The sequence below is a fragment of the Lepus europaeus genome, chromosome 2 (assembly GCF_033115175.1).
Source record: "Lepus europaeus isolate LE1 chromosome 2, mLepTim1.pri, whole genome shotgun sequence".
NCBI lineage: Eukaryota > Metazoa > Chordata > Mammalia > Lagomorpha > Leporidae > Lepus > Lepus europaeus.
The window spans coordinates 100,594,941-100,612,395 of record NC_084828.1 but is presented as its reverse complement, the minus strand read 5'-3'; the positions used below and the strand labels follow the sequence as shown (position 1 = coordinate 100,612,395).

The 17,455-nt window shown below is 42.2% G+C and overlaps 1 protein-coding gene across 5 annotated transcripts; it reads left to right on the top strand.

The window, feature by feature from the left end:
- Positions 1 to 1,379: 1,379 nt before the first annotated feature.
- On the top strand, positions 1,380 to 16,721 carry ZNF639 (zinc finger protein 639). Of its 5 annotated transcripts, none has more exons than XM_062211481.1 (7): positions 1,380 to 1,461; positions 4,160 to 4,358; positions 5,798 to 5,870; positions 6,902 to 6,970; positions 9,918 to 10,028; positions 12,321 to 12,455; positions 12,606 to 16,721. In XM_062211481.1, exons 4-7 carry the CDS (start codon positions 6,913 to 6,915, stop codon positions 13,757 to 13,759), a joined length of 1,458 nt encoding a protein of 485 aa, XP_062067465.1. In that variant the 5' UTR covers positions 1,380 to 1,461; positions 4,160 to 4,358; positions 5,798 to 5,870; positions 6,902 to 6,912; the 3' UTR covers positions 13,760 to 16,721. The 5 variants fall into 5 exon arrangements, with proteins under 5 accessions (XP_062067465.1, XP_062067455.1, XP_062067483.1 ...); XM_062211471.1 differs by having other exon boundaries at positions 1,383 to 1,461; positions 4,151 to 4,358; XM_062211490.1 differs by lacking the exon at positions 1,380 to 1,461 and adding an exon at positions 1,942 to 2,103 and having other exon boundaries at positions 4,151 to 4,358.
- The last annotated feature ends 734 nt before the right edge of the window (positions 16,722 to 17,455 follow it).

Genomic DNA, 17,455 nt, shown 5'->3' with positions numbered 1-17,455 from the left:
ATTCTGTGCCAGGTCCTACTCCTACTAGGACTGAGGGTTCTTCTAAATCTCTTTTACTTTATTCCGGCTATGCTAGCATGCATGAATATTCATTTATTTGGGATGAGTCACACACAAAAGTTCTGAGGTAATAAAGACTGAAACTAGTTTTTCAAACACGGCTTTATCCCCTGGGACGGAGTGAAGGGGCTTGCGGAAGGGCTGGGATTCTCGATTTCCAGCAGTTGATTGGTTGATCAGCGCGTGGTTCCCAGAAATAGCACCGCCCTGCAGCCCTGACTTTACCAGTGACCTTGGGCACCCGATAATCCACAAGGGCTTCATTCATCCACTTAACAAAGATTTGAACCCCAGTTGCCTAGGTTACAAAAAGGAGTTAAGCCCGGAGACTTTAGCCCCTCACAAGCCCACTTTTTCTAATTTGGAAGTTGGAACTAACAACCTCGACCGGTTGTCAAAAAAGATTAAACACATGACCACATTTTTTAAGTGACTGTTTTTGAAACGGTGTTCACAAATATATTTATGTCCATTTATTTATTTTGGAGGCCCCACTGGGATTCATTTAATCCTCCCCACATCTGTTCCCAGAAACTCAAGGTCAGAACACGATTTCAATCATCGAAACCAATCTCCGGAAACTTTACATTCATTCCACCAAGATTTCCTGACCCAACGAACCGGGCGGAGAACTAAGGATTGACTCACGGCCCTTCAAGGGGTCCTCCCTCATGCCCGGCAACGAGCATCCCACCTCTGTGTGGTTCTCGGGCGTCGCAAAAGCCACGTCGCGGTCCCACTCTTTCCGTCCCCCCACAGGCTGCTGGCTTACTTAGGGTTACGAAACGCCATCTGCACGGCCTAATCCGGACAAGGCCATTGTCGCGCGTCCCCAGGAGGGGCAGGGTGGGGAGAGGGGGCCTCTCGCGGGCGGCGCGCCTTCCACTTCTTCCAGGGCGGGCGGGAGGGAGGGCTGGGGACAGGCAGGTCAAGGTCGTGGCGCAGCCGGGCGGGCCGCAATTCCAGCGACTGGAAGCACCCGCCGCGCTCTGCAGGGGCAGCACCCCGCCCGGGAGCGGCCCGCGGCGGCGCGGAGGAGCCGGCAGGGGGCGCGGGCCTCCGGGCCACCCCCGGGGCTGCCGGCCGGTGGTCCCTCCCAAGCCCGGTGTGCCGTGTGGCCGCGCAGCCCGCTCCCCTGCCCCCAACTCACCTCGTCACCTCCCCGCCCTTTCGGCGGGCCCCTGAGGTGCGCGGCGCAGGCGCGGAACGAGGCAGCCAGTGCAGCCGCGGAGCTGGGGCCCTGCGGACAGGGCGTGGGGCGCGCGCGCGAAGGAGAGGGGCTGGCCCGGCTGAGTGCCCGGGAGCGCGAGAGCCAGAGCGCCGCCGCCGCGCGCCCGCGGGTAGGGCCGCACCGCCCCTCAGAGCTGCGCGCGGAGCGGCCTGGCGGGCCCGCAGGCACTGGTGAGTGTGAGGGAGGAGCGGGCGGCCTGGGCGCCAGACCGCTGCAGGGGACGCAGGCGTGCGGGCGCATCTCCGGACCGGAGAGGGCTGGGAAGACCGGATGGCTTGTTTGAAACTGAAACCCTGTCTTCGTTTTACGGCGGGAGGCCCTCCCCTCCCCCATCCCGAAGGCAGTTCCAGGCCTGGCGAAGGACGCCTCGGCCCCATCTCGCCTCGGCTCTCAGCTGCTGCTTTCCTTATAGCTCCCTTGGGGTCGGGGCTTGAGCGTCCCCTCAGCTCTGGCAGTCGGTCGCAGGCCCGGCGAGGCGGGTGCGTGCGCTGGGCTGGAGGCTCCTGGTCCTGGCGGCTCCTGCCGGGCCCGGCGGAGGGCAGCTGAGCTTGGGCCTCTGGGCTCCGGCCGCCCTAGGGTGCCACGCTGGCCCCCGGCCCGCCCGCGCCGCAGCCCGCTGCGCTCCGCAAGTTGTCGCCGCGGGAAGCGGGCACCGGCCCTGCCACCCAGAGACTCCCCTCTCGCTCGGGTGCTTTTAAGCCCTTTCTGGTTTTGCTTTCAAGTAGGGCCTAGGGACACGAGTCCTTTGAAGAAGCTTATTTCTGCAAAGAGATAATAGAGTCGTGCCTGAAAATATTCGAATATTTGACCAGGTATTTTCAGTACATTCGCTGACATGTGGAGGGCTCTAGTTGAAGCTCCTATGCAGCCATTTTTATGTTTCGTTTCTTTTAAAATCTAGAAAATATATACTTTTATTAGGATGAAAAGGAAACTTTAGCCCTGTTAACTCGTTTAAAATGTGCCTTTTTTTTTTTTTTTTTTGCAAAGACTTACTGTACAAGTTAGGAAGAAAGACCACGTTGCCTGAAAGGCCTATAAAAGGTTCAGTGATTTGATAAACGCTATCATGGGTATTGTGTTTTGTATGTATATATATTCTTGTGTGTGTGTGTGTGTGTGTTTTAAATGACATACCTGGACAACCGTACATATTTGGTTGGGGCCGTAACTACTTGGGTTGGCTCAGGAATAAATATATGAAACCTTAGAAAACAAGAATGACAGAGGCTGGCGTGCAATGTGTAAGGTGCTTTTTTAAAAAAAAGTTTCCTGTGGCATGATGCCATATTTTGTAAGTTTAAAATATAAACTCATTTGAATATCTTAGCATAAGAAAAAGTCTAGATAATATACAACAAAATATGAACAGTGGGTGAATGGATTCTATTTTTGTTATGTTTTAATCTTCTGATATTCCTGCAGTATAGCATGTTATGTACATAGGGTGTATGAGTAAGATGTCAAACGTGTTGTTTATGCATGCAAAAGGTACATAAAAATGTTTGGTGAAGTGAAGAATGGTTAGCAGTTTTGCTCTGGAGGGGCATCTTACTACTGTGCTGAAAGGTGGTCTAATAAGCATTTTTTGATGTTGTTTTGACTTAAGTAGGAGTTGAACCCTCTATGATCAGTGGTCCTACTTTTCTATCACTTCACAGTCTGAGTCCTGGCTGGCTAACAACATTGTTTTTTTTTTTTTTTTTTTTTTTTTCCTTTTACAGGCAGAGTGGATAGTGAGAGAGAGAGACAGAGAGAAAGGTCTTCCTTTTTGCCTTTGGTTCACCCTCCAATGGCTGCTGCAGCCAGCGCATCTCGCTGATCCGAAGCCAGGAGCCAGGTGCTTCTCCTGGTCTCCCATGCGGGTGCAGGGCCCAAGGACTTGGGCCATCCTCCACTGCCTTCCCGGGCCATAGCAGAGAGCTGGCCTGGAAGAGGGGCAACCGGGATAGAATCCGGCGCCCCAACCAGGACTAGAACCCGGTGTGCCCGCGCCGCAAGGTGTAGGATTAGCCTGTTAAGCCACGGCACGGGCCCAACATTGGTTTTATTACATGCTTGATTTCCTCTTTCTTATTCAAATCCTAAAGAAATTGAAATGTATTCTGAGAAATTAATAGTTTTTAGTGTTTTCCTGATGCTTTTTTTTTTAAGAAGGATTTATTTTATTTATTTGAAAGGCAGAGTTACAGAGAGGTAGAGACAGAAAGAAGTTTTCCATCCACTGGTTTACTCCCCAGATGGCTGTAAGAGTCAGGAGTTTCTTGGTGTCCCACGTGGGTGCAGGGGCCCAAAAACTTGTGCCATCCTCCACTGCCTTCCCAGACACATTAGCAGGGAAGCTGGGTTGAGAGTGGAGTACCCAAGACTTGAATCAGCACCCATATGGAATGCCTACTGCAGGCTAGCACTTTAACGCAGTGCATCATAGCATCGACCCCCCCCCCCATTCTTTTCAGTTTATTTTTTAAATATTTGTTTATTTGAAAAACAGAGTCACAGAGAGGCAGAGGCAGACAGAGAGAGAGACAAGTCTTCCACTGGTACACTCCCCAGATGGCTGCAATGGCCAGAGCTAAGCCAATCTCGAGTTAGGAGCCAAGAGTTTCTTCCAAGTCTCCTACGTGGGTACAGGGACCCAAGGACTTGGGACATCTACTGCTTTCCCACACCATAGTAGAGAGCTGGATCAGAAGTAGAGCAGCCAGTACTCTAACAGGCACCTATATGGGATGTCAGCATTCAAGGTGGTGGCTTTACCCACTATGCCATAGCACTGGCCCCTCTATACTTTTAATACAGGTAGAACATGAAGTGTGAAGCATATCACAACATTTCTGTTAATCTCATGGTTGTCAGTTTCTTTAGGTGATTCTCTTCCCTTCATCACAACTGGTGACGAAGTAAGAACTGAAAGCAAAATGTAACTTGCTGGGGCAGTGCTTAGTAGTGAAGATTTACATACATAAAATGCTCAGGAGTCTGAAGACATGAGTTTTCATTCCTGGTTCTGCCACTTTGTTGACTTGGCTTTCACTGAATCTGTTTCCTCATCGGTAAAAATGAGGTGGGTTTGGTAGTAGTTCCTTTGGGTACCCCATAGGATTGTTGTGATGAAGAAATACACACTTGATCTTAGCCAAAAGGCCGAGAAGCGATATGTGATGAAGAAATAGAATAAGGATTAGAAGAATGCTTAATGAACTGAAAAAATACTGTCTTATTACTATATGATCACATCACATGTACTGATAGACCCAGAACTTGGTGAAGCAGCAAAAACAGCATGTGTATCTCAATTTGTTAGCTCTAGAAATGAGGTGATGAGAGTAGTGATGGCAAGTTCTACCTGCCGTTGTCAGTCACCCTGGTGATAAGAAACGCAGCATATGAGGCTGCATCACTGTTTCTGACATTGCTTACCTGCCCAGTGCTTCAGTGGAAAGAACCAATCTGAGATGAAAGAGGTCCTTGAGATTCTGACGCTTACCTACTTGTGAATTGAGGTGGTTTCTTTATCTCCATATTTGCTTCCAAAACTAAAATTAAAGGGATTGAAAGCCTGGGCTTTAAAATAAATTAGACCTTTGCTTAGTTCCCAACCCTAATACTCATTGAGTATGCAACTTTGACATATGTTTACTATGCCTCAGTTTCCTCATCAGTAATAAGGATTAAATAAGAATTTTGACAGAGTGATTTTGATCTCATAGGATTAAATGAGATGAAGTATGTTTATACCCTGGTGCATAATAGATGTTCAGTAAATTATTGTTATTTTTTTTTTCTTTCTTTCTTTTTTTTTTTTTGACAGGCAGAGTGGACAGTGAGAGAGAGAGACAGAGAGAAAGGTCTTCCTTTGCCATTGGTTCACCTTCCAATGGCCGCTGCAGCCGGCGCACCGCGCTGATCTGAAGGCAGGAGCCAGGTACTTCTCCTGGTCTCCCATGGGGTGCAGGGCCCAAGCACTTGGGCCATCCTCCACTGCCTTCCCGGGCCATAGCAGAGAGCTGGCCTGGAAGAGGGGCAACCAGGACAGAATCTGGCATCCCGACTGGGACTTGAACCCGGTGTGTCAGCGCTGCAAGGCGGAGGATTAGCCTATTAGCCACAGTGCCGGCCTAAATTATTGTTATTTTAACTTGTGTTATTAAATCTATGAGAATCTTAACAGTGGAAAGTCTTAGACTTAATGTTTGCTTTCATGTACCTACTTTTCCTTATAGCTGAATAAATTATGCAAATTTATATTGCTATTTTGGTGTCAAGATTTAGCTTTAGTAGGTAAATTTGATTTCCAAAAAATAATAAAAGTTTGCATGTAATCACATACTTATCAACATATACATTTTTACTAGTCAGTATAATATATTCAAAAGAATATCATACCTGAATTCATTCTGTATAACTTTCCAGCTGACTAAAGATCTGGTACCATGATATTCATGAATCTTGGAAATGAGCCACATTTTTATTGATATAATTTCTGTCATGGTTTACTTACAGGCATTTTTTACCATATGAAGACACTTCCCTGTAATTCGTTTTTTTCTCACTACAGAATTAAGAATTATACCAAGTAAGTAAAATGTGGTGAAGCTAGTCTAACAGTTCATTGGCATTTAATCATAAAGTAGTTACTATACCTGTTCTGTTCAAAGTAGAATATTTAATGTGATTATATAGAAAAGGAATTTTAAAAATTATATTTTGAGATTCTGTGTGTCAATGCTAGTTTTCCTGGAAGCCATGGGGCCAATACAGATTTGTGACAGTATTTTTTAAGGAAATGTATCTTCTGTATGAAAATACTTCCATTTGTAGGAAATATGCCTATAAAACTTTTCATTTATTTATTTGAAAGGCAGAGTTACAGAGATGGAGGGAGATGCAGAGAGAGAGAGAGAAAATGTCTGTATCTATTGGTTTATTCCCCAAATAGCTACCAGCCAAGAGACTGGAATTCCACCCAGGTCTCCCATGTGGGTGCAGGGCCCCAAGTGCTTAGGCCATCTGCTGCTGCTTTTCAAGGCACATTAGCAGGGAACTGGATTGAAAGTGGAGCAGTCAGGACACTCATATGTCTCAGGCAGCAGCCTAACCTGCTGCACCACAACACCATTTCCCTATTAAACCTAATATTAATGTGGTGCTATAGGCATTATGGTTTTTTATATATATATAAATAATTTAAGTATAAAGTTTACTATTGTTTGGAACTATCCAGTTCTCTTGATTACATCAACACTAAAAACCCAGGCAGAGCAAGGAGGAGCCTGACCTTGCCAGTCTTTTCTAGGTCCCATGGCAGGTTACAGGAGATCAATCACAAGGACAGTCCTAGGCCTCGAGCATTTCTTTTTTTTTTTTTTTTTTTTTTTTTTTCTTTTTTGGAATTAGTCATAGTATTTTGGGAAGTACAAAAAACCAAACAAAAGTTCTGCATTTAAACTTGACTGGGAAAGTAATCCAAAATTTCTATTATAAGGTAGATTTTCACATGGCATACATATTGCTTATTGCCAATAAATTCTTCGCTTAGAAATAATTTTTATAACTATATCAACAGTTGTTAATTGTGACATGCTACATGTTTTTTTCACTTTTTAGATTGAAAAGATATGAATGAGTATCCTAAAAAAAGAAAAAGGAAGACTTTACACCCTTCTCGTTATTCAGGTCAGTATATAACTGAGTTATTTCAAAGTTGTGGAATCCATCTACTTTCTCATAAATGATCAGATGAAACTTAAATGTCTGGATCAATTTTTAGGTAAAAGAACAATTTAAATCTATTTCCTAATATATATTTCTCATTGTCCGTGTGCTAAGCTCACATAAGAACTTTACATATATTATTTTATTTAAAATTTTTAAAAAAAATTATTTTAATGTATTTGAAAGGCAGAGAGAGACAGACCGAGAGAGGTCTTCCATTTGCTTATTGACACCCTAAATGCCCAAAACAGTTGGGACTGAACAGACTGAAGCCAGAAGCAGGGGATTCAGTCTGTATCTCTCATGGGTGGCAGGGACCCAAGTACTTGAGCCATCACCATGGCCTCCCAATGTGTGTGTTAGCAGGAAGCTGAAACTTGAACCCTGGCACTCTGATGGAATGTGGGCATTTCATGTGGCCTCTTAACTGATGTACCAAGTACCCTCCTTCAGACTTATAGATATTTAAAGTTAGACAGTCAAGGTTATTTTCTTTTTTAAAAATAATAATTGTCTCATTTAAAATATTTATTTGTTTGAGCAGCGGAGGGAACTAGAGACAAAGTGAGTTCTTCTAGTTTACTCCCCAAATAACTGAAATAGCCAGGATTGGGCCAGACAAGAACTGGGAGGTAGGAACTCAATCTGGGTCTCCCTCATGGTGGCAGGAACTCAACCACTTGAGCCATCACTTGGCTGCTTCCCAGGGTGTACACCAGCAGGAAGCTGGAATTGAGCAGAGCTAGGATTGGAACTCAGGTACTCCAGTATGGGAAACAGAAATCTCAACTGGCATCCTACACACCAACCAAATGCCCACCTCCGTGGTTGCTTTCTCATGTAGCCTATCTGATTCTCAAGCTGTGCTTAAGATACCTCAGTGAAACAAGTTTGCATTGTTAGGGGAGAGGGGGAATAGGTGAAACTTCTCTTGTATGTTATTTTCAGTGGTGCAGTGGGTTAAAGACCCAGCCTGCAGGCCAGCGCCGAGACTCAACAGGCTAATTCTCCGCCTAGTGGCGCCAGCACACCGGGTTCTAGTCCCGGTCGGGGTGCCGGATTCTGTCCCGGTTGCCCCTCTTCCAGGCCAGCTCTCTGCTGTGGCCCGGGAAGGCAGTGGAGGATGGCCCAAGTGCTTGGGCCCTGCACCCCATGGGAGACCAGGATAAGCACCTGGCTCCTGCCTTCGGATCAGAGCGGTGCGCTGGCAGCAGCGCACCAGCCATGGCAGCCATTGGAGGGTGAACCAACAGCAAAGGAAGACCTTTCTCTCTGTCTCTCTCTCTCACTGTCCACTCTGCCTGTCAAAAATAAAAATAAATTAAAAAAAAAAAAAAAAGACCCAGCCTGCAGCGCCAGCATCCTATATGGGCGCCAGTTCTGGTCCTAGCTGCTTCACTTTGGATCCAGCTTTCTGCTATGCCCTGGGAAAACAGTTGAAGATGGCCCAAGTCTTTGAGCCCTGCACCCGTGTGGGAAACCCAGAAGAAGCTCCTGGCTCCTGATTTCAGATTGGCTCAGCTCTGGCCATTGCGGCCATTTGGGGAGTGAACCAGCAGATGGAAGACTTCTCTTTTTCTGTGTCTCTGTCTCTGTAACTGTGTCTTTCGAGTAAATAAAAATAAATCTTTTTTTTTTTTTTTTAAGAAATTAAACTTTTATTTTTTGTGATTGAGGTTGGCTCTGCTGCCTTGGCATTATGAGAAAAGGGATCTTATGGCTCATCTGTAATACACCTCATGTACACATAAGTGGTACAATCTCAGGCTTACCTGTTAATCTCCTAACCTACCTGTTCTTTATATCTGAGGAAATTTAAGTCTGGTTCACTACTTTCTGGTCCTTCCCAGTCAAGATTTTAGTCAGAGTTGAATACTATGTTATGTTTTCCCTGTATTTGTGGCATATCTTCTGGTAATTCACTGTTTGTATAGCTAACACAGTGTTTTTCATATATTTTTATTTTGTGATATTCTAATTATATGACAAATATATCCTTGTATGTTTCAAAGTTATATATATATATATATATATATATATATTAATTATTTTATTTATTTGAAAGGCAAAGTTACAGAGAGAGGTAGAGACAGAGAGAGAGGACTTCTATCCATTGTTTCATTCTCCAAATGGTTGCAATAACCAAGGCTGGGCCAGGCCAAAGCTAGGAGCCAGGAGCTTCTTTCAGATCCCCCACATGGGTGCAGGGGCCAAGCACTTGGGCCATCCTCCACTGCTTTCCCAGGTGCATTAGCAGGTAGCTAGATCAGAAGTGGAGCAGCTAGGACTCAAACTGGTACCCATATGGGATGCTAGCACTGCAGGCCAGGGCTTTACCCCACTGTGCCACAACAATGGCCCCTCAGTTATATATATAAAAGATTGATTATTTGAAAGGCAGAGTTATAGAGAAGCAGAGGGAGAGGGAGAAAGAAGTCTTCCATCTACTGGTTCACTCCCCAAATGGTGCAAATGGCCAGAGCTGTGCTGATCTGAAACCAGGAGCTTCTTCTGGATCTCCCACGTGAGTGCAGGGACCCTAGGACTTGGGCCATCTTCTACTGCTTTCCTGGGCCATAGCAGAGAGCTAGATCGGAAGTGGAGCAGCGAGGACTTGAACTGGTGCCCATATGGAATACTGGCACTGCAGGCGGTGGCTTTACCCACTATGGCACAGTGCTGGCCTCCAAAGTTACATTTTAAAGTGTGTTCATCTGTGGCTCTTTAAAAGCTTAGTGTCAATATTAATCTGAAATGTAAATGCTTTAAAAATGTAGACAAATATTATACTTTCCTTACAGATACAATAATTAAAATTATGAAAATCTGTGTATGTTTGATGGAGGGGTAGCTTACTAAATGTGTGTGTTTATTGTACTTGAATTTTTTCATTTTGTTTTATGTTCAGATTCTTCTGGAATAAGCCGAATTGCGGATGGATTTAATGGAATTTTTTCTGATCATTGTTATAGCGTCTGTTCTATGAGACAGCCAGACTTAAAATATTTTGACAACAAAGGTATAACTAATATTCTCCAAAATATTTTTCTTCAAATTATTTTTATATATTTTCCCCTATTTGAAGATATGGGTAAAATGTAATTGAGGATTTCAAAACAGACAACTGCTTATATATTAGTTAGAATATAAGAAAACAAAATAATTTTTAGCATTATTTCAGACATATAAATAAAAAACACACTTTCCTAAACCTGTTTTAGTTGGCTCAGAATTGGCAAAGCAGGAATGATCCAGAGTTGGGCACCTTGATGGTGAAAGATAAAGAATGGTGTTAATAAGCACAGTTCTTCCTCTCAGTCTGGAGGGCTGATACAAGGAAAGAACAGAGAGTGGCATGGTCTTTTTCAATCTTGCACTTTCTACTGACTTTTCTAGAGCATTAGGTCAATGAAAACCTGTACTTACTTTTCTCCTCTGCAACCATTGATACTTCCAGTTCCCTTAGGCTCCTCTTAGAAGCACAGAAACATAAAACATAAGGTCAAAGGCCTTGATATGAATTTATGTTTAGCTTACTGAAGAGATAATGCACACATACACACTCACACTTTTTCCTGTTAGCTGAGAGAAACTGAAAGAATGAACATACCAATAGCAGCGAGCACATTTTGTGCCTATATCTTGGTTTCTAATACAGTTATTCAATAAATGGAACTAGAGCTCCTCATGGAAAAATTTATTTTAGATCTGGGGTAGAAAATATACAGGATGAGCCTGGACAATCTTGTAGTGCTGGAAAATAAGGAAGTGCTTAAAAAAAAAAATCCCAAAACAAAACATACAAACATGATCAGGTTTTACTGAATGAACCCAAAGCCAACTGAAGAAGCTCTTAACAGCCAAAGCTGAAACCAGATGAGAAAAAAATTGTTTTTAAGTTATAACCCAAAGTATAAAATAAATATCAAACAAATGATACAAATGATTGTATGAGGGAAGAGAAAACTCTCTCATACGGAAGAATTTCAAATAATTTTTGTAGATACTCCGTTCTTGAGGTGAAACATAACTCTCCACTCCTTAATTGTGGGCTGCACATAATGATTTCTTTCCAAAAGGTAGAGTAGGGAAAACAAACTGCAGTGTTGATTGGAGACAGCATCAGTAGTCACAACAATCACAAATCTTGTTAATGGTGTGTAATCTTGATAGGAGGTGATAGAAATGGTAGATTACCTGCCTGCTCTACTTCCCATTGACCTATACTTCTAGTCTAATCCTGAGGGGGAAAAGAAATACAAACATTCAGTTAGTGGAGTTTCTTACAAAATACATGACAAGTGATCCTCAGACCTGTCAGAAGTCATCAAAAGCAAGGACAGTAGGAAACTGTCCTAGCTGACAGTAGCCTAGAGAGACATGAGAGTTAATGTAACATGTATTTTGGGTGGGAACAGCTAGATAATGGGTAAAAACTGGCAAAGGAAATGTAGATAAAATATGGATTTTAGTAACAATGATGTGTTACTTTGGTCATTGTAAAGTTTGTTTATTTTCAACTACTAAAAGAAAGAGCCCTTCTGTCTACTTGTTCACTACCCAAATGCCAGCAACAGCCAGGGCTGGGCCTGGCCAAAGCCAGGAGCCCAGAACTCCATCTGGGTTTCCCGTATAGGTGGCAGGGGCTCTCTTCAGCTTGCATTAACAGGATCAGAACTGGAGTAGCCAGAACTTAAACTGGCACTCTGTAATAGGATGCAGGTGTCCCAAGTGGTGGTGAGCCTGTTGTACCAGTGTCTACCCAGACTCAGTAATTTATAGACATAACATCCTAAATAACTTCAAAAACAGTATTCTAGTCCATTTGGGCACAGAGGCAAAGGCAGTTGGTTATTTGGGGAGATTTTCTGTGTTTGGAATATATAGCTAACATCTCTTTTTCATGGTTAAATATATATCCTTTCTTCCTATTGGAATTTAAAATTGTATTAAAAATAATTTGTACCCACACAGACACACAAAGTGTAAAAATACTGTTTTAGTACTAGTTATAGCATCACTTCACATTGGACAACACATTAAGGACAGATCCCACATGAGAGATAAGTACACAGTGACTCCTGTTGTTGATATTTAACAGGGATCACTTTTCAGTTAAAATTTAAACACCTAAGAATAATTACAGAGTTCAACCACTAGTACTAGAACAACAACAACAACAAAATACTAAAAAGAATAAAGTATTACATTGTACATCAACAATCAGAACAAGAGCTGATCAGGTCATTGTTTTGTAATAGCTAATACTTAATGTGATAGATGTGTTTTTCCAAATCTCTTTTTATTACAGATGATGATTCTGATACTGAGACAGCAAATGAATTGCCAAAATTCACAGATGGAATCAAGGCCAGAAACAGAAATCAGAACTACCTGGTTCCCAGTCCTGTACTTAGAATTCTAGACCACACTGGCTTTTCTACAGGTTAGCAAAACTAGTTAATAGCATTGGCATTGTGTAGATGAATGAAAAAAAAAACACTGCAAACGGTAAATATCTTTTTGCCCAATTGTGTTTATCTAACAGATTTTACTTGGTAGTAGCAATATAATAATGGGTTGTTGTATTTCTTAGAAAAATCTGCTGATGTTGAAATTTGTGATGAAGAGTGTGATTCACCTGAATCTGTTAACCAGCAAACTCAGGAGGAGAGTCCTATAGAAGTTCACACTGCTGAAGATGTTCCAATTGCTGTAGAAGTGCATGCAATTTCTGAGGATTATGATATAGAGACAGAAAACAATTCCTCGGAAAGTCTCCAAGACCAAACTGATGAGGAGCCACCAGCAAAACTTTGTAAAATTCTTGACAAGAGCCAAGCTTTGAATGTGACTGCCCAGCAGAAATGGCCTTTACTGAGAGCTAATAGCAGTGGCCTCTATAAATGTGAACTTTGTGAGTTCAACAGCAAATATTTTTCTGATTTAAAGCAACATATGATCCTGAAGCATAAACGTACTGATTCAAATGTGTGTCGAGTATGCAAGGAAAGTTTCTCTACCAACATGCTTCTGATTGAGCATGCAAAATTGCATGAAGAGGACCCCTACATCTGTAAATACTGTGATTATAAGACAGTAATTTTTGAAAACCTCAGCCAACATATTGCGGACACCCACTTCAGTGATCACCTCTATTGGTGTGAGCAGTGTGATGTACAGTTCTCCTCAAGCAGTGAACTCTACCTGCATTTCCAGGAGCACAGCTGTGATGAGCAGTATTTGTGTCAGTTCTGTGAACATGAAACTAATGATCCTGAGGACTTGCATAGCCATGTGGTGAATGAGCATGCCTGTAAGCTAATAGAGTTGAGTGATAAGTATAACAATGGAGAACATGGACAATACAGCCTCCTAAGCAAAATTACCTTTGACAAATGTAAGAACTTCTTTGTATGTCAAGTGTGTGGTTTTCGGAGTAGACTTCATACAAATGTTAACAGGCACGTCGCTATTGAACATACTAAAATATTTCCTCATGTTTGTGATGACTGTGGAAAAGGGTTTTCAAGTATGCTAGAATATTGCAAGCATTTAAATTCACATTTATCTGAAGGAATTTATTTATGTCAATATTGTGAATATTCAACAGGACAGATTGAAGATCTTAAAATTCATCTAGATTTCAAGCATTCTGCTGACTTGCCTCATAAATGTAGTGATTGCTTGATGAGGTTTGGAAATGAAAGGGATTTAATAAGTCACATTGCAGTTCATGAGACAACCTAATTTTTCTCTTTATTTTGATTTTCATAATGTTTTTGTAAAATAATAAATTGAACTTTTTTTTTGAGATGTTAAAATGGATGACTTTAAACATGACAATGAGATTTGCCTTTAATAAGTTTTTTTTTAAGTTGCCCAGTTTTTTTGGCATTGCTAAATTAAATGCCAAATGTATAATTGTACCTTAAATATGGTATTTTCAGTTGCATGTAGTTCATAGTTTTAACCGTTCTTGATAATACTCATCCAGTTTCTTGTGCTCTGATTTTATGAATTAGAAAAAAACAGATGTATGGAAGAAACTAGTTACAGTTTTCCTTCCTTAACAATAGGTGCTATTAACTTTTTAAACTCAAGACAAGCTCTGTTTTATGTGTATGAAATCATTGAATTATTGCACTGCCAGAACTGAAGTGCAACATAATATGTAATAAAGCCCACTGATAGTCCTATTCCCAACAGTAATTATCCCCTAGGCAATCAGTGGGCTCTGTGTGAATCTTTTAATAACACTAGCAGGCCAGTATTAGGGTAGGAAGAACATTCTTTGTTTTTGGCTTGTTTTTTAAGCCCCTATCTAAGTGTTGAATAATTTAAGACTGGGGTAAGGAGGAGCTGGTAAGGGATTGGACAAAAAATGTAACCATTTCATAGCTAAGTCATAACGCCTTTACATTTCATTTTCAGTTGCACAACTGTAAAGTCATGCCCAAACTTCTGACATCAGATTATTGACTAAGAAGCCCACTGAATACGAATATAGTTAAATCTGGGAGTTAAGGAGTTACTGGCATGATAATGCATAAATTACTTCTGATAGTGTTAAACTAATGTTTAGCATCTATATTAGTTTCCTGGGGCTACCTAACAGATTACTGCTTACTGGATTGCTTAAATAGCAGAAATCTATTAATAATGTTATGGAGACCGGAAGTTCAAAATCAAGATATTGGTAGAGTTGCATGAGGGCTGTGATGAGAGAGGATCTATACCTCTTAGAAGTACACTTGTCATACTAGGGCTCTTCCTAGTGACCTCATCTTAGCTTGATAGTGATCCTATCACCAGATATGGTTAGATTCTAAGGGATGGGACTTAACATCGATTTGGGGTGAGCACAATTCAACTGCAATTAGTCACAGCGTCTGAAATAGCAGTATCAAGAAGACATTTATATCATTGCCCTTGAATTTAACAAGCATTGCTGCTAACAATATTATTGTCCAGTTATTCAATATAGTTGAGAAGACCAGTTTATGATCAGTGGTTTTCCCACTTCACAAACCATGGGAATTTTTTCTATTGTGAAAATCACAGCTGCAACAAGTATTGTCAAAACTCTTCACTTTTATCTGTCTTGTTTTATGTGTACATCTGTTCCTAGAAACCCAGACCTTCTAATTTTAACATTCCTGGTAGGGCTGTCTTACACAAACGTTTCTCAGAGACTTGAAATTTTAAGTTTAGATTTAAGGGAGTCTTAAAAACCAACTGATCTAAACTCTTGGGTTTCTACTTTTTGTAGAAACAGAAAATTGGATGGTTCTGAGGCCGAGGGCATAGAACCAGTTAGTGGAATTCAGGTTATTTGGCTCCCAGCCCAGTCTTGTTGCCATTACTCCATATGACTTTTGTTCCTGGGTGTTTTTTTGACTCTGACCTAGCTGTTCACCTGGTTTCTTGATAATTCTGTTGCTTATACTTATTGATATACATCCAGCTTCAGGAATTTAACTTTCAGAAAACATTAAGTAATGCCCTTTTTTTCCTTTTTAATTTGTATTTTACTGAGTTATGTTTCATCAGGTGTTCATAATTAGATCAGAGATTGTAATTAAACTACTCGAGATGTAAATCAATTTTAGAACCATATAATTCTGTGCTTTTTGATGAATCTGCAACATACAGTCACATCATACTGACAGTTTGTCCCATAAAAACTTTGCCATTATTAATTTTCAGATAAGTCTATTGATCATAAGTCATTGAAGTAGTTGTATGTAATTTTAGCTTAATGAGCTTCACTTGAAAAAGCTTCCTAAATTTTTTAGCTACGTCTGGGGTTTTTGTTTTTGTTTTGTCCCTTCAGAACCATTTCCACTGCATTCTTTTGTGATTTGAATCAATTCTGATTTGAGAATACTGCCTGAACTTATGGTGATATTAACACTACAATAGAAATCTTGGTAGCAGTAAACTTGAGTGGTCATCATTGTTTTTCTCATTTTTTTTCATCTCCCCTTGCAATGATTTATTACTTTTGGAATTCCCCATACTCCATAATTATTTTATTTATTTAAAAGGTAGAGTTACAGAGATAGGTCTTCCATCCACTGGTTCACTCCCCAAATGGCCACAGTGTCTGGGGCTGGGCCAGGCTGAAGCTGGGAGCTTTTTCTGGGTCTCCCATGTGGGTGCAGGGGCCCAAGCACTTGGGCCACCTGCCACTGCTTTCCTAGGCCGTTAGCAGGGAGCTGGATCAGATGTGGGATGTCAGCATCACAGCTGGCAGCTTAACCTGTTATGCCACAATGTCGGCCCCTCTATAATTTTTTTTTTTTTTAAAGAGTTACCTATTTTGAAAGAGAGACAGGGAGATCCATCTTCTATTTGTTGGTTCACCCAACAGATGGCTGCAATGGGCACTGCTGGGCCAGACCAAAGCTAGGAACCAGGAACTTATTCCAGGTCTCCCACATGTATAGAGGAGCCCAAAAACTTGGGCATCTTCACTGCTTTTCTGGGGCCATTAAGAGGGAGCAGCATTGGAAGTGGAGCAGCTGCGACACAAAGGAGTGCCCATATGAGATGCCAGTGTCACAGGTGGCAGCTTTACATGCCACACCACAATGCCTGCCATCTCCATAACTTTAAAGTATGCACTACTCAGAGCCCTCTTCCTACTTATAAAATTTTTGCCAACATTACCACTTTAAATCACCTTTCTTGGATTTCTCTGAATGTCTTCTTCTTTTTTTTTTTTTTTTTTTTTTTAAGATTTATTTATTTGAAAGAGTTACAAAGAGAGAGCAGAGGCAGAGAGAGAAAGGGTTCTTCCATCTGCTGGTTCACTCCCCAGATGGCCGCAACGGCCAGAGCTGCGCCGATCCGAAGCCAGGAGCCAGGAGCTTCTGGGTCTCCCATGTGGGTGCAGGGGCCCAAGGACTGGAGCCGTCTTCTACTGCTTTCCCAGGCCATAGCAGAGAGCTGGACTGGAAGTGGAGCAGCCAGGTCTGGAACTGGCGCCCATATGGGATGCCAGCGCTTCAGGCCAGGGCATTAACCCGCTGCACCACAGTGCCGGCCCCATATGTTAACCAATATCTCCATTTCACTAAATTTATCACCTATGATTAGGTGATTGTTGAATTGCTACATGTATAGTATAAATAGGCATTTTTTAAAAAATTGACATTAAGGGCCGGCAATGTGGCGTAGCGGTTAAAGCCGCCACCTGCAGTGCCAGCATCCCATATGGGTGCTGGTTCGAGTCCCGGCTGCTCCACTTCTGATCCAGCTCTCTGCTATGGCCTGGGAAAGCAGTAAAAGATGTCCCAAGTCCTAGGGTCCCTACACCCATGTGGGAGACTCAGAAGAAGCTCCTGGCTCCTGGCTCCTGGCTTTGGATCGGCGCAGCTCCGGCTTTTGCAGCCAATTGGGGAGTGAACCAGCAGATGGAAGACTTTCTCTCTCTCTCTC

What these genes read in the sequence shown, in the direction of transcription:
- ZNF639 (XM_062211481.1), top strand. Translation starts at nt 6,913, where the DNA reads ATGAATGAGTATCCTAAAAAAAGAAAAAGGAAGACTTTACACCCTTCT. An exon ending in ACACCCTTCTCGTTATTCAG is followed by an intron (nt 6,971 to 9,917) that starts GTCAGTATATAA and finishes TTTTATGTTCAG; the next exon opens with ATTCTTCTGGAATAAGCCGA. An exon ending in AAAATATTTTGACAACAAAG is followed by an intron (nt 10,029 to 12,320) that starts GTATAACTAATA and finishes TTTTTATTACAG; the next exon opens with ATGATGATTCTGATACTGAG.